At 36.9% G+C, this 14,991-nt stretch overlaps 1 protein-coding gene across 4 annotated transcripts in view; it reads right to left on the reverse strand.

Annotated features, from left to right (window-relative positions):
- The window catches only part of NOL4 (nucleolar protein 4), a 396,517-nt gene that overhangs the window by 276,437 nt on the left and 105,089 nt on the right, over positions 1-14,991 (reverse strand). For all 4 annotated transcript variants that reach the window (XM_006889163.1, XM_006889165.1, XM_006889164.1 and 1 more), the window contains exons 3-4: positions 2,374-2,485; positions 1,198-1,310 (exon numbers count right to left, since the gene is read on the reverse strand). In XM_006889163.1, the coding sequence (XP_006889225.1) occupies positions 1,198-1,310; positions 2,374-2,485 (225 nt within the window). The remainder of the gene's footprint in view (positions 1-1,197; positions 1,311-2,373; positions 2,486-14,991) is intronic.

Here is a 14,991-nt window from a genome sequence, read left to right on the forward strand (position 1 = left end):
TATAGGGTCAGTATGAGTCATACTTGACTTGATAGCACAACAACAACCACCTTTTCTTAATAATTCTGGTTTATCTATCATATTATTTCTGCTTATTTAATCATTTATACTCCATTGTCTAGTTACCAGAAGGAATCAGGTAGTCTTTGGGAAAAGACAACATAATGAGGAAAGTGGAAGGTCAGAAAAAAGAGAAGATCTTAGACAAGATGGATTGACAGAGTGACAAAAGGTTTGCACATATCAGAGAGCGCAAGGTTCAGACCCGTTGTTCATAGGGTCGCTATGCATGATATTTGCACTGATGACCCCTAAAAACAACAACAATAATGTATAATCTGCTACTACCCTAATACATATTTGTTATAGGAATTCACTTCATTCAATAAAGTCTGATGACATAAAATAATTGTATAAATGTCATTTTGATATAGACCCGGCTCAATTACAGAGTAAAACAAAACATCCCTAATTAAGAATTCTCAAACTCATTGTCATCAAGTTGGGTCCAACTCAAAGTTGTGGTTTGGAGGCTGTGAATCACATGTGAGGAGACTGTCCATATTTCCACCATGGAGTCACTGTTAGATTTGAACTGACAGAGAGACACGGTCTTAGATACAGCAGTACAACTACCTGTGGACTATGCCACCAGGCCTCTGTTTAATGAAAAATAATAACTACAAATTCTCTCTGATAAATTCAGAGAAAGAGACAATATATAGCATAGTAACTGAACCAACCCAAAACTAACTTCAGAATATATTTCTGATTCAAGAAAAATGATTCTACTTGGCCTACTTAATGGACTTTTCTGGTTTTCAGGGGAAATGGCCTTTGCATTTGCAATTGCTTTGATGCTCAATGCTTTAGGATATTTGCTGAGTTTTTTTAGTCCATAACTTTCTAGCACTTTATCAAAGCAAGTTCAAAAGGAAAGGACAATTATCCTTTTGAGGAGAGTGACAACATTGTCACATAGGATTAAGTTTGACAGGAGCGTAAAAGCAGGTACTCCACCTACACTCGGGACTAGAAGCCCGTCTGTCTGCCCAGTTTACCTGTGTAACCCAGAGGCATTCTTTCATTTAAAAAAAAGTGACAGTTTCAAAATTACATCATGTTTAGTACAGTCTTCATGGTTATCTAACATCATTCTGATTCATACAGGCACAAATGTAGTGGTTTTCATGTTACCTCATCTTGCTGTGAGTTTAGCAGCTGCAATTTCATATGCTTCATATAGGCCATGGTAATCGGCATGTTGTAGTCAATCATGCTGGTCACCAAAGTAGGGGGCTTTCCATTATCTGCAATGAAACATTGTTAATGGGTAATAAAAGAATACAATATTCTCCTTGTAAGATCAGATTGATGCAATTGGTCCAAATAGAAATAATGTTATAGATAGCAAGTGCTCAAGTCCTAGAGAGCATTTATTAATAGATTGTAATAGAAAAAAACCCCCAAACACTCACACACACTCCCAAACAAAATTGGTAAGGTTCTACAAAGGGACATTGAGACAAATAAGCATTCTTGATGAAAAATTATCTCTAAGTAGTAGAGAGCTTTCCAATATCTTGTGTAACCTTGATAGAGATAGTGAAGTGATCAAAGACCATTCATTTTCCTTCTCTAATTTGTGGTTGAATCACATTCTGTACATACATCCTGAGTGCAAAAGGTAATTTGCTGTTGTAGCTTACTTTATTTTGCCAGTTTTCTCTTCTTATGACACATGGAAATGGATTAAACTAAATGCATCTCAGAAATTAATATAATCTCAGAGAAGAATGAACAGATTAGGAAAATAATCTAGGTAACCTTATAAAAGCTGACCTGCAGGAGGAGCAGCTAATGAATCAGCTTTGATTTAAGGACCCGTAACAACAAGTCCAAATCAATATAATTGTTAACTAAATATTTTCAGTGAATACACTCATTATTATTCATTACTTTAAGAAATAAAAAATTGGGATTTTTTTTTAAGTTGGTGTATTTAAAGGAATATTTTTGTTGTTCAAAGGTCACAATTAACTTGAAGGCAACTAAAACAATAAAGCATTAATAGAAAACAAATTTCCTTGTAGACTAAATCTAAATCTAAAGTGCTATGAAATATATACAGTAAATGAGAACAGAAACACTATCATAGGGAAAAAGTTACTTGACACAGTTACAACTTCTGAGAAGAGACTTGAATCACTTTGTAAACAGATATTCAAAATTCACTGACACCCACTCGAATAAATGAGATGATCTGCCTTGTTGAACTGTTTCAACCTGCCCCATTTTTTATAAAAAGATGGGATATAAATTGGTATTACGAATAAAATGACTTTAAATCTCACTATTTGACACTGCAGCTACCTTTGTGATCGGTTCCATCTGGGTTTAAATGCATTCTTTTCTGGCACTCAGAGCAGCTCATTAGAAACCGTGTCACCGCTTCTCTTGGTAGGAAGGCATAGCTCTCTGAAATCTGAAATGATGCACAAAATACCAGTTACATGAGTCGGCTGAACACGGTTAAACAGAAATCAGCATTGTCTTTCCAAATAGGACACATTATTTCATAATGGCAGAAAGCGTAATGAAAGCATGCACTGCATACCATGCATCATTTCAAGAAATATCTATCCAACTCGATTGTATCTTTCTTAATGGCTGATAATGTAATGGGGAGGAGAAATCAACCACATCTGGATGGATATCTGTTTCTGCCTTTCTTTTACAGAAAAGAAAAATGTATAGACACTCTAGAGAATTGTCTTTACTACTAAAAATTGTCAATATTACTTTTTTGAAAACTTACTGCTAGCACTGAATCTTTATTTCTCAATTTTACAGGGAGGCTTTAAATTTGGCCCCACGAAGAAGCAGTGAACTTTGGATTCTGCCCAAGGAGTCTTGTCTTCACTATTGCCTTTCCAATTCTTTGAAGTGGTAATAAAAGATACATTTTAACAGGAGTCAAGTATATATTTTCTGCAGTGAATCATCCCTTCCACACAAAATGACACACATGGAAATGCATTCTGGCCATATCCTTTATTTCATGTCACTTTTTCCATAATTTATGTCCACAAGAGCTCTCAATGACTGGCAGAGCAAGCTTTGCCAGTGTCCTACACAGAGCTGCTATTCTGAGAACCAAGATCTAGAATCAAGTTAGAAATCCTTTAGCCACATGATTTTGTAAATATAAATGTCTCAAAAACCAGAGTATTTCTGTCTTCAGAGCAAACAATTCCTGACACAGAATTGACAGATTGCTAAATACCTCTAAATGGTAATAAAAGTAGATGCTGACTCGATGCAAAGTCTGACACAGGCTTCTGTGTTCCCCCAAACCATGAACATTTGCACAGGAAGTAAGAGCTAAGCAGGAGGAATAAATGAGTTGTAAATGAGACCTAAATGCCACAGACATTTTCTCAGGCTCATGCATGGCCTTTTTCAAACACTGGGATATGTTAAGTTAGCAGAAAGGAGGGAAAATATATACCATATGTATAATCTAGTATCATTAGATACCAATTTTATTAGTGGTAATAAGTTCCACTAGTGTTTATCTGCTGTGTAGGTGGAACACAATGCTGAGGAAAATCTACACACCAAGATCTAAAAAAAAAGAATTCAAGTATATTTTTCCTGATTTCAATATATCTTAGCTTAACCAACTGATTCTCAGGAAAAGAAGCTCTAAGCTTGTTCCAAGAGAAGGAATAAGTCTTCAATTAGAAACTGCTATGAACATTCTATATAAAGATATTTGAAATATAAATGTACTAGACTGTGAAATATGAAACTTTTATTAATAAAATAACTTTCATATAGGATGTTGTCCAGACTTTTTAAAAACTAGCTTGGACTATAAAATAAACTGTGGGAGAAAAACAAGCAGAGCATTTTCAAAGCATTGAATATCACAATGTTTTATATTAATTATTAAGAAAATTTATATGCAATACAAAGTCTCATTCTCCCTCTTTTCTCATGCACACACAAATTCAAATGTTGCTAATATATTTTTACCCCAAAAGATAATATGTTCACTTGTTTATCTGATAAAAAGTCTTTTTATCTGACTATCTGAAAAATCGATTTTGTAATAATTTAGAATGTTTTTTAAAAGGTTATGATGCATGAAGTGAGAGGGATAGCACTCCTTGATCTCAAAAGCTACTACACAGTGGTAGTAACCAAAAGAGCAGGGTACTGGTAGAATGATAGGCACATAGAGCGATGGAACAGAATTGTGAACCCAGAAAGAGATCCAGCATTTGGCAAGGAAATAAAACCTATCAAATGGGGAAATGACAACCACTTCAACAAATGGTGCTGGCAAAACTGGACTGCTACCTTCAAAAAGCTGAAACAGGATCCACATCTCACACCATACAAAAAAATAAACTCAAGGTGGATCAGAGATTTGGGAGCAAACCCCAAACTATAAAGTTCTTGAGAGACAAACTGGGATCAAGCTTAAAAAGCCAAGTCTACAGTATAAAGAAACTGCCAGATATAACCAGAAATGCACAATCTGAAGAGGATAAAATTGATGAATGGGACCTTCTAAAGATTAAATCCCTGTGCACATCAAAAACTTTTTCCAACAAGGTGAAAAGAAAACCTCCCAAGTGGGAACAAACATTTGGCAATACCATCTCACAAGAGTCTCATAACACAAGTTTACAGAATACTCCTGGACCTCCACAAGAAAAAGACTGATAACCCAATTACAAAATGGGCAAAAGTCATGGAAAGAATTTTCACACAGGAAGATATATGAATGACCAACAGACACATGAAAAAAATGCCCAAATTACCGGCAATAAGAGAGATGCAAATCAAAGCCACAAAGAGAGTACCATCTCACTCTAGTAAAAATGGCAAAGTTTAACAGTAAAGCAAGTAATAAATGTTGGAGAGGATGTGGAGAGGAAGGAACACTGACACACTGTTGGTGGGATTATAAAACATTATAAACACTCTGGAAGGCAGTTTGGCATTTCCTCCAAAAGCTGAACCTTGAAATTCCATACAACCCAGCTATTCCACTGCTTGGAATATACCCGGAGAAAATGAGAACTAAGGTACAGACAGAGACTTCCACAGCAATGTTCGCAGCATCACTATTCACCATTGCAAGAATATGGAAAGGATCTGGATGTCCAACTACATTTGAATGGACTGACGAATCATGGTACATTCACACAATGGAATATTACGCAGCACACAGAGGCAATAATTTTGTAAATGACTACCTGACTTGGGAGGCACTGGAGAGCATTATTAACTCAGTCACACAAGGATAAATATTGTTTCAAACCATTATTGCAGAATGAGTATAAAAATTCAAGGGGTGGGGGGAAGCAGAGGGGTAAGGATGAGGGACCACTAATCATAAGGTCACACAATTTGATGGGTGGGTAGGATGAAGGAAATGGGAAAGATCCAGTGTGAAACACAATGTATTTGAACTTTGTAAATAAACCAGCAAAATAAATAAATAGGTAAACTGAAGAGAGAAAAAAAGTTATGATGCAGAAACAACATGGTTCCCAGCTACAACACAATCTTATAAAAAAATTAACAAACTTCTCCTCAGAATGAGAAAACTTACTCTCATTCTATGGGGAAAAATCTAAAGTCTAAAGACTAAAAGTTAAAGGGATAGCAAAAATGCCTGAGAAGCTGTCCTGATTGAAGAACTGTATCTTGTTTCCAACTTGTTAACTTCTCTAAGAAACCATGAAAATGGTCTCTGAGTTCTGTATAGCCATTGCAACCAATCAGTGGACAAAGCAGTAGAGCAGCAAGAGTAATGGAAGGGACAGTTGACGTCAGAGTCATCAGCAGTGGATGTGGAGAGCATAGGGCATATTTTACCTCACAGGTACCAGTTTTGCTTTGTGGATGTTGTGAATGGGAACTCTTTCCCATTGTGGAGTTAGTGGAGGTTAGGGTTGGCTGTCTCACACCAAATATGCTATTTCTTCAAATGTACAAGCAACAGAAAACAAAATAGGTAATGGAGAACCCAGAAAATTTTAAATATATGTAAAAAAGTGCATCGAGGAACCATTTCTCTCACACTAGGCTAACTAGGCTAACTAAGCTAAAAAAGAAAAAATACTGTCAGCATGTCAAGAAATTGGAATCCTCAACCACTGCTGGTAGGAATGCAAAATGGTACAAACATTATAAAAATCAGTTTAATAGTTCAAAAAAAACCTAGAAGTAAAACTGCCATAACTCATTGATTCTACTTCTCGGTATATACAGTAAGGATAAAGGAGAATTTACATGGACAGACCCAAGCAAAGAAAAAAACAAACAAACAAACAAAAAAACCCCAAACACCACTATGTTTCTTACAAGATTATTCATAATAGCAAAAAGATGGAGAAATCCTAAGTGCTTATATTCATACATAGGCGAATGATAGATAAAATGTAGTATATAATTACAATGGAATATTACTTGGAAGTAAAGAAACATGATCGTAGTTTAATTTAGAAGCCATTATGTTAAGTGAAAGAAATCAACCACAAAGAGAAATAGTGTGTGTTATTACTTTTATGGAAGTGGTGTGAATAAGACACAGAAACAAATATTGTTAAGTTGAAGTAGGAGGAGTAGATGGTGAATATTCCTTAGATAGAAGCCACTTTTTTCATAGAATTAGAAAGGTGGTACCTAACATGGTAAAGTTTGCCCAGAGGGACCAATGCAACCATTGCCAATAAACTGCATATAATGAAAAGGGGGGAATGGGCAAATGCTTGGCTGTGTATTGTTTTTTCCACAATAACAAATTACCAGGAGTAAAATAGGGGTATATCTAGAGTTCCTGATACTAATTAGATATGACCAATCATCTCACATTATTACTTCTCTTGGTTTGTGACTCAGGTTCACGGTCTTGTGGGACTATCCTATCAACTGGCATAATATAATTCCAAAAGCCTATGTTCTTCTACCCAGTATGGTGTCTAAGGTATTCAAAGCTTATTAGTGGTCATGTAAGCTATAACTTTCTCCATCTGGAATTAAAGGAAAACTCATGTATCAGTCGAGCTGGTGGCCTAGTGGCAAGAAACTGCACTGCAATCCTATAGGTGCATGGTTCAAATCCACCAGATGCTCTGCTGGAGAAGGAGGGACAATCTCCTCCTGTACCAGTCAGATCTGATTTGACAGTAAGCACACACACTAATAATGATGATGATGATGATGATAATAATAATAATAATAATTAAAAACCCTCATGAATCAGGTAAGAAACTCTATTATAGGGCTAATTGTTTCTAGGAGCCACCTTCTCCTCCACCTTGAGACAAGAAGGACTAGATGGTGCCTGACTACTAGTGAGTGTTCTGATCAAAAACACAATAGGCAAATTCTGATAGGAAGCAGAAAAATGTGGAATAGAACTTGAACTTCATAATGAAACTACATTTACAAGGTCTCCCGGGCTGAAATAGTCCTTGAGACCATGGCCTTGAATTGTTCTTTAAGCTTTTCATGGAAACTATTCCCCGAAGTTGCCTTAATTAAGTGACGGGGTAATTGAGATGGATGTGTTGGAGACAGTGAGGTTGGCACAGGATAGAGCAGAGTTTAAGGCTTTTGTACATAGGGTCACTATGACTCGACGACACATAACAACAACAACAACAAACAAGATTTAAGCACAAGCAAAAATACTGCCACCTTTTAGTGTTTCATTAAAGGTAAAAAATGATCTATGTAAGGCTGAAGGATCAATAGTTATTTTAAAGTGTACAGGTAATAGAGCAGGGAGATTAAGCAAATGGAATAAATACTTAGAACATAACTAGAAATAATAAGAATGTTGACACAATGTGAAAAATGTAACCCACGTTACTGATGATTATGTCTATAAAACTGAGTAAGAGTTTTCTGTGAATACTTTCACCAAAAGCACACAAAAACCCTCAACTACGATGAATTTTAGTTCCTGCTATTTTCTATTTTCTCTCACAGAACTCCATTCAAATATAGTCCACTGGATAGTCCAATGGAGCTGACTAATAATTCATGAACAGCCAGGATTTGAGAAGAATGCTCAGCTGATACAGAAGAATTACGCTAAATTTTTTTTAAAACTAGGTAAGCAGCAGACTTGAAGAGATGTTTCATCAAATTCCTCCATGCCAACTGCCATTTCAACCAGTGTTAATAAAGTACATGCCCAAGAATCTCTTCTAAATAGATATTTCTAGGTAGATAGTATTATAGCTAATGTCAGATGGATCTTAGCAGAAAGCAAAGAAGAATGTCTATCTGTGCTTCCTTGACTATGCAAAGGCTTTTGACTGTGTGGATCACAACAAGCTGTGGCTGACTCTGAGAAGAATGGGAATCCCAGAACATTTGATTGTGCTAATACAAAACTTATACTTGGACCAAGAGGCAGTTGTCAAAACAGAGCAAGGAGACACTACCTGGTTCAAAATCAAGAACGGGATTTGTCAGGGATGTATTCTGTCTCCATACCTTTTCAATCTGTATGCAGAACAGATCATCCGAGACGCTCAGCTATATGAAGAGGAATGTGGGATCAGGAATAGTAGAAGAATCACCAACAACCTGCGTTATGCAGATGACACAACCCTGCTTGCTGAAACTGAGGAGGACCTGAAGCGCTTGCTGCAGAAGATCAAGGACTGCAGCCTCCTATATGGACTGAAGCTCAACGTCAAGAAAACAAAGATTCTCACCACTGGGCCAATTGGCAGCATCAGTATGGATAGTGAAGAGATTGTCAACAGTTTTAATTTACTTGGCTCCACAGTCAACACCCTTGGTAACAGCAGCCAGGAAATCAGGAGACAAATTGCATTGGGAAAGTTGGCTGTGAGGGACCTCTCAAGAGTACTGAAGAGCAACAATGTCAGGCTGGAGACTAAGGTGCGCCTGATCTGGGCTATAGTCTTTGCAATTATGTGCTATGCATTAGAGTGTTGGACAGTGAATAGGGTTGACAGAAAGAGGATTGATGCCTTTGAGCTGTGGTGCTGGAGACAAGAGTTGAATATACCATGGACTGCTAGGAGAACAAACAGGTTTGTCCTGGAGAGGGTGAAGCCAGAGTGTTCCCTGGAGTCAAGGATTCTGAAGCTTCATCTGACATATTTTGGGCATGTTGCAAGGAAGAACTGGTCCTTGGAGAGGGACATCAAGTTTGGGAGAGTGGAGCGGCGGTGAAGGAGAGGAAGACCTTCGATGAGATGGATCAATTCTGTGACTGGAGCGGTGGGAATAAGTGCATTTGAGATGGCTAGGTTGGTACAGGATAGAACAGCATTTAGAGCTCTTGTACATAGGGTCACTATGAGTCGCAAGTGACTCGATGGCACATAACAACAACAACAACAGGTAGATATTTGACCTGACTCAATTATATGATATATCCCAGAGGCACTTAGTTCTAAATCAACTTTATTGGAATCATTAGTAATCATATTACATTTCTTTTATAGATTGCCTCTGAAAATTTATACACATATGTTTGTATTCAGGCAGGCATGTGTGTGTGACAGAGAGAAACTACACAACAACTCACTTTGTAATAGAAAATATTTCTACCAAACATTTTCTCATCTTTTTCTCTGCATGTGTGATTGAAAGGTGGCACTTTGCATGGCATTATGTGTTATATATGGGGAATTTATGGGATGATCGTTTGAGATACCCACATCTCTCAAAACCTACTTCCCTGTCTCACGTCCTCTAAATATTTGATAATACATGTAAATCTTCTTTGGTATGAAGAGATGAGATCATCCTAACAGATTTTTACATCTTTTCTGTGATAATATTTCTCCCACTATGAAGAAGGAGGGGGAAATTATTCCATTTCCTGACTTAAAATTGTCCCTCCAACCTTCAAAAAAACTTAAAAAAGTTCCAGGACAATTTTTTTAAAAGAAGAAAAGTCCTTAAGAAGTTCTTAAAAGGATGGTTTACTTGAATAATGACATTCAATAAGTAAAGCTGAGTAGTGAAATTGCAACTTTTGATGTTGTCAGTTTCTCTGTGTGATCTCATTTGGAGAGAACACTGTAAAACCTCTAGAACATTTGTCCTGAGCTTAATGTCTACTTGTTCAACCCCAATCAAAATGAATGCTTAAAATTTTAATTGAACTTTAGCTAGAAACGCAATGGATTATAAAACACAGGAGCATTAAGTTCTTCTAGGCTAAGGATACCAACTGTCACCACTCTTATTCAATATTGTATTAGAAATACTTGCTAGGGCAATACAACAAGAGAAGAAAATAAAAAGCATCCACATCAGCAAAGAGGTGGTTAAACTTTTGCTACATGCAGATGATATGATATTGTACACAGAAAACCCCAAGGACTCAACAACAACAACAACAAAAAAAGCCTCTGAGAGCTTGTAGACCAATTTAGTAGAGTGGCAGGATACAAGATCAATATACAGAAGTCAGTGGGATTCCTTTACAGTAACAAAGAAAACACTGATAAGTTAAAAGAGAAAGCAATACCATTTACAATGTTATTATTACTGTTAAGTGCCATTGAGTCGAGTACAACCCATAGCAACCCTATGATCTGCACTCTGTCCTGCCCTGTGTCATCGTCACACATACTGACACATTACTCATTGTGGCAGCTACTGTGTCAATCCACCTGGTCAAGGGTCTTCCTCTCCTTTTCCAAACCTTAACCCTTCCAAGTACACCCAGCTGTTCCAAAAGACAACCACAAACTGAGATATTTAGGAATAAACTTAACTAGAAAAACAAAAGACCTTTTTAAAAAAATAACAAAACACTTCTATGAGAAACCATAAAAGACCTAAATAAAAGGAAAACATGTCCCCTGTACATGGATAGGAAGACTCAATATAGTGAAAACGGCAATTCAACCAAAAGCAAGCTACATGTTTAATCCTATCCCCATACAGATACTAAATTCATTTTTCAAAGAATTAGAAAAGGAAATTGTCAAGTTTGTATGGATAAGAAAGAGATCCCAAATAAGCAAAGAACTTCTGAAAAACAAGAATGAAGTGGGAGGCATAGCACTCCCTGATCTCAAAAGCTGCTCTACAACTATAATAACCAAAACAGCATGGTACTGGTACAATGGCAGCACACAGACCAAGGCAACAGAACCTAGATCCCAGAAATTAATCATCTACCTATGGTCAGCTGATACTTGACAAGGAAATAAAACCTATTAAATGGAGAAATGACAACTTCTTCAAATGGTGCTGGCAAAACTGGACCTGAAGAAAACTGAAAACAGGATCCACATCTCACACCATAAATAAAAATCGAATCAAGAATCAGGGACCTGGGGTAAAGGTCAAAACAATCAAGATCATAAGAGGCAAAGTGGTACCAAGTTCAGAATGCCTAGCCTACGGTATAAAGAGGCTGAAAACACAGCCAGAACTCCATAACCAAGTGAGTTTAAAACTGATGAATGGAACCTTCTAAAGATTAAATCATTGTGCACATCAAAAACTTTCTCCAACAGTGAAAAGAAAACTTGCTGACTGGGAAAAATGTTTGGCAATACCATTTCAGGCAAGAGTCTTAAAACAAAAGTTTACAGAATCCTACAGGGCCTTAACAAGAAAAAAGACTGATAACCCAATTACAGAATGGACAAAAGATATGGGAAGACTTTTCAAGGAGGAAGATACTCAAATGGCCAACAGACACATGAAGAAATGCACAAAGTCACTGGTAAGAAGAGAGATGCAAATCAAAACTGCAATGAGATATCATCTCACTACATTAGCCGTGGCAAAGTTTAACAGGAGATCAAACAATAAATGTTAAAGAGGATGCAGAAAGATAGGAATTCTCATACAGTGTTAGTGGGATTGTAAAACAGTACAACCACTCTGGAAGGCAGTTTGGTATTTCCTCAAAATGCTCAACATAGAAATTCCATATAACCCAGCTACTTCGCTGCTAGAATAAACCCTGAGGAAATTAGAACTGAGACACAAACAGACATCTGTACACCAGTGTTCTAGCCACGTTAGTCACAATTGAAAGAACATGGAAACAGTCCAAATGTCCAACCACAATTGAACGGATTGAGAAATTATGGTACATTCACATGATGGAATACTACATAGGGCTCAGAAGCAAGGATTTTGAAAATTACTACATAACTTGGGAGAGACTAGAGAGCATTATGCTGAATTAACTCAGTCTCATAAAGACAAATACTATATAAAACCATTATTGTGAAAATAGAAGGATTACTAATAAAATGTGTATGGGGACCCAAGAGGGGAAGGTGTGGGAGCAAAGGGGTGAGGATGGGTGAGGGGAAATTGTAGGATTGTACAATTTGGTGGGGGGAGCGGGGGATGGTAAAGGAAATGGGAAAGATGCAACAGAGACCTGAAAACGGGATAATGATGGGCATAATTCAATGGGGATTACTTATGCATGTGAACGTTTGTATGAAGCACAATGTGAATTGTGAATGAAGGAAAGTGTGAAGCACAACGCATAAGAATTTTGTATGCAAATCAATATAAAAAATTTTTTTAAAAGTTCTTCTGGGCTGTCCAACACTGAACATTCTAGCATTCTTCAAAAAGTATTGAATAATAGTTGCAAAAGAACAAAGAAGTACAAAACAAATTTTAAATATTTTGACCCAGGTTGATACTTGGAATATACCCTACTAATTAGTTACATAAATTGCTCTATTGCCTGTGTGTTCAAAGATTTGCTAGAAGGTCCTCCAGCGACTCTTATCCCTCAAGGAAACAACTCACATGACTGTAGGTATGCAGGCTGTTTAGGGGGCTTTTTGGTGTATTGTTTGTTTGTTTTATAGAAACTGGTGCACAATGGGACAAGCTGGATGCAGCAGAAACCTTAACCACAGTCAGGTGCCACTCTTGCACGGGTGTTTTCACACATCCTCCAGTGTAGAGAGTGCTCTCTTTATCTTGCTGCTTCAGCTGGTACTGATTTGTGGGCCATGATGATTTGTAAGACCATGTATGTGCCTCTAGTTAGTGTAGCTGGAGATAAGAGGAGAATAATGAAATGGTTTAAAAAAGCCAACCTTACGCTAACACTACAGATGGAGATCAAGTTTATAAAAGACAATACATGGGAACGATTGTAAAAAACACAGTGTAAATAAAGGAAGGTGTGAAACACAATGTATATGAATTTCATATGCAAACATACAAAAAGAAAATCAATTTCTTTTACAATCTGGGCTGTCCACACACTCAAAATTCTAGCATCCTTCAAAAAGTATGGGACAATAGTTGCACAATAAAAAAGGATAAAATAAATGTTAAATGTTTTAATTCAGATTGATACTTAAAATACACCCTACTAATATGTTATCACTCATAAAGGTCTATTTCCTTGGTGTCTATTCAAGTCAAATTTTTTCTCTTTAAGTAATAGAAATTGGACTTTAGATATAGAGTATGTTGTTGTTGTTGTTGTTGATTGCCTTCGAGTTGCGCGTGACTCAGCAACCCTATGAAGAAAAGGCCTGCAGCCCTTCCACAACCATCACCATTTGTCAAAGTTCACAGTGTTTCCAGAGGCGTGCTGTTGAGGACGTGGATGCCACTCCTGCTTCCAAAGATGCAGAGTACAGAACATTTGATAGAACAGTGAGGACAATATGCAACTGAAATTGTATTCTTATAAATATCTTTGAGTTGGGTCAAGAGAATAATTCCTTAAATATTTTTGTGAATACAGAAACATGCATCTGATTAATAGGAAGAAGAAAAACTTGCACCTTTTGAAGAACTAAGTGCTAAGACGACAACTACTATGTGACAAGCAACATATATTGATGATTAAAGAAGAAATAAACATGCAAAGAAAATAGTAGAACATAGCCGTATGAACCTTTATAAATTAATGATCTAACTTTGTTTATCAGGTAATTATGAAGCACCTATTTATTGGAAATTATCTCTTCTATGAGTTTAACCTTCTTATATTTACATAATGCTGCAATACTTGCACTGTTTCCATTATTTGGTTTAGAAAACAGTTATGTCAAATATTGTGGTGTAAAAACAGTGTGCATAGGGTAGGTATGGGCATGTTTGATGTCCATTAATCCCACAAAAGGGAACGGTTCCCATCAACAACATCCACAACACAAAACTGATTCTAGATATGCTCCCATACTCCTGTTAACTCCAACACAAACTGTCCCTCTGAGGGTTCTTGTTGCTCTACTACTGAGTTTACTAATATGTTGTCATGGCCACACAGAACTTATGGAATCATATTCAATATTATGGGGTTTATTAAGGAAGATAGCAGGTTAAAATTCAGGGTGGAAGCAGGATGCAATTCTTCAGTGAGGGCAGTATCTCAGATGTGCTGGTTTGTGTTTTGAATTCTTTTGTTCTGTCAATTGTAGCATATTTCCGCACTGAATGCCTCCTCAGTCCTCAATCAAGCTTGGACAAAGGCTTCAGCTCTGGCTTCAGGGGTTAACAGCTCTCATTAAATTCCACAATCTCCATTTCATGCAGGAACCTCTGGCCTAGAAGGACATACTGCACTTTCTTTTTCTTGTTTGTAGTGAGATTCTCATTTTTTGCCTCTCACTAGTCTTACTTTAAGCTTGGTTCAATGGACAAACTGGTACATTCCCCTTATTAAAAGTCTATGCATCTTGTTTGCTTATTCATACACACAAAGGGGCTAGTCACTTCAGTGACATCACAACATTAATCTCACTTAATGTTATAAAACAAAATTTATATGAGTGATTGAATAAAAACCAATAAAGCAAACTAAATTAGGAAGGGTGTACACCAGGGATGTGTCCTGTCTCCATACCTTTTCAACCTGTATACAGAACAGATTATCCAGGAGGCTGGGCTCTATGAGGAGAAATGTGGGGTCAAGATTGGCGAACGATCTATCAACAATCTGCGATATGCAGATGA

Source organism: Elephantulus edwardii, unplaced genomic scaffold (assembly GCF_000299155.1).
Source record: "Elephantulus edwardii isolate Elephantulus edwardi_28Jun2011 unplaced genomic scaffold, EleEdw1.0 scaffold00076, whole genome shotgun sequence".
Taxonomy (NCBI): Eukaryota; Metazoa; Chordata; class Mammalia; order Macroscelidea; family Macroscelididae; genus Elephantulus; species Elephantulus edwardii.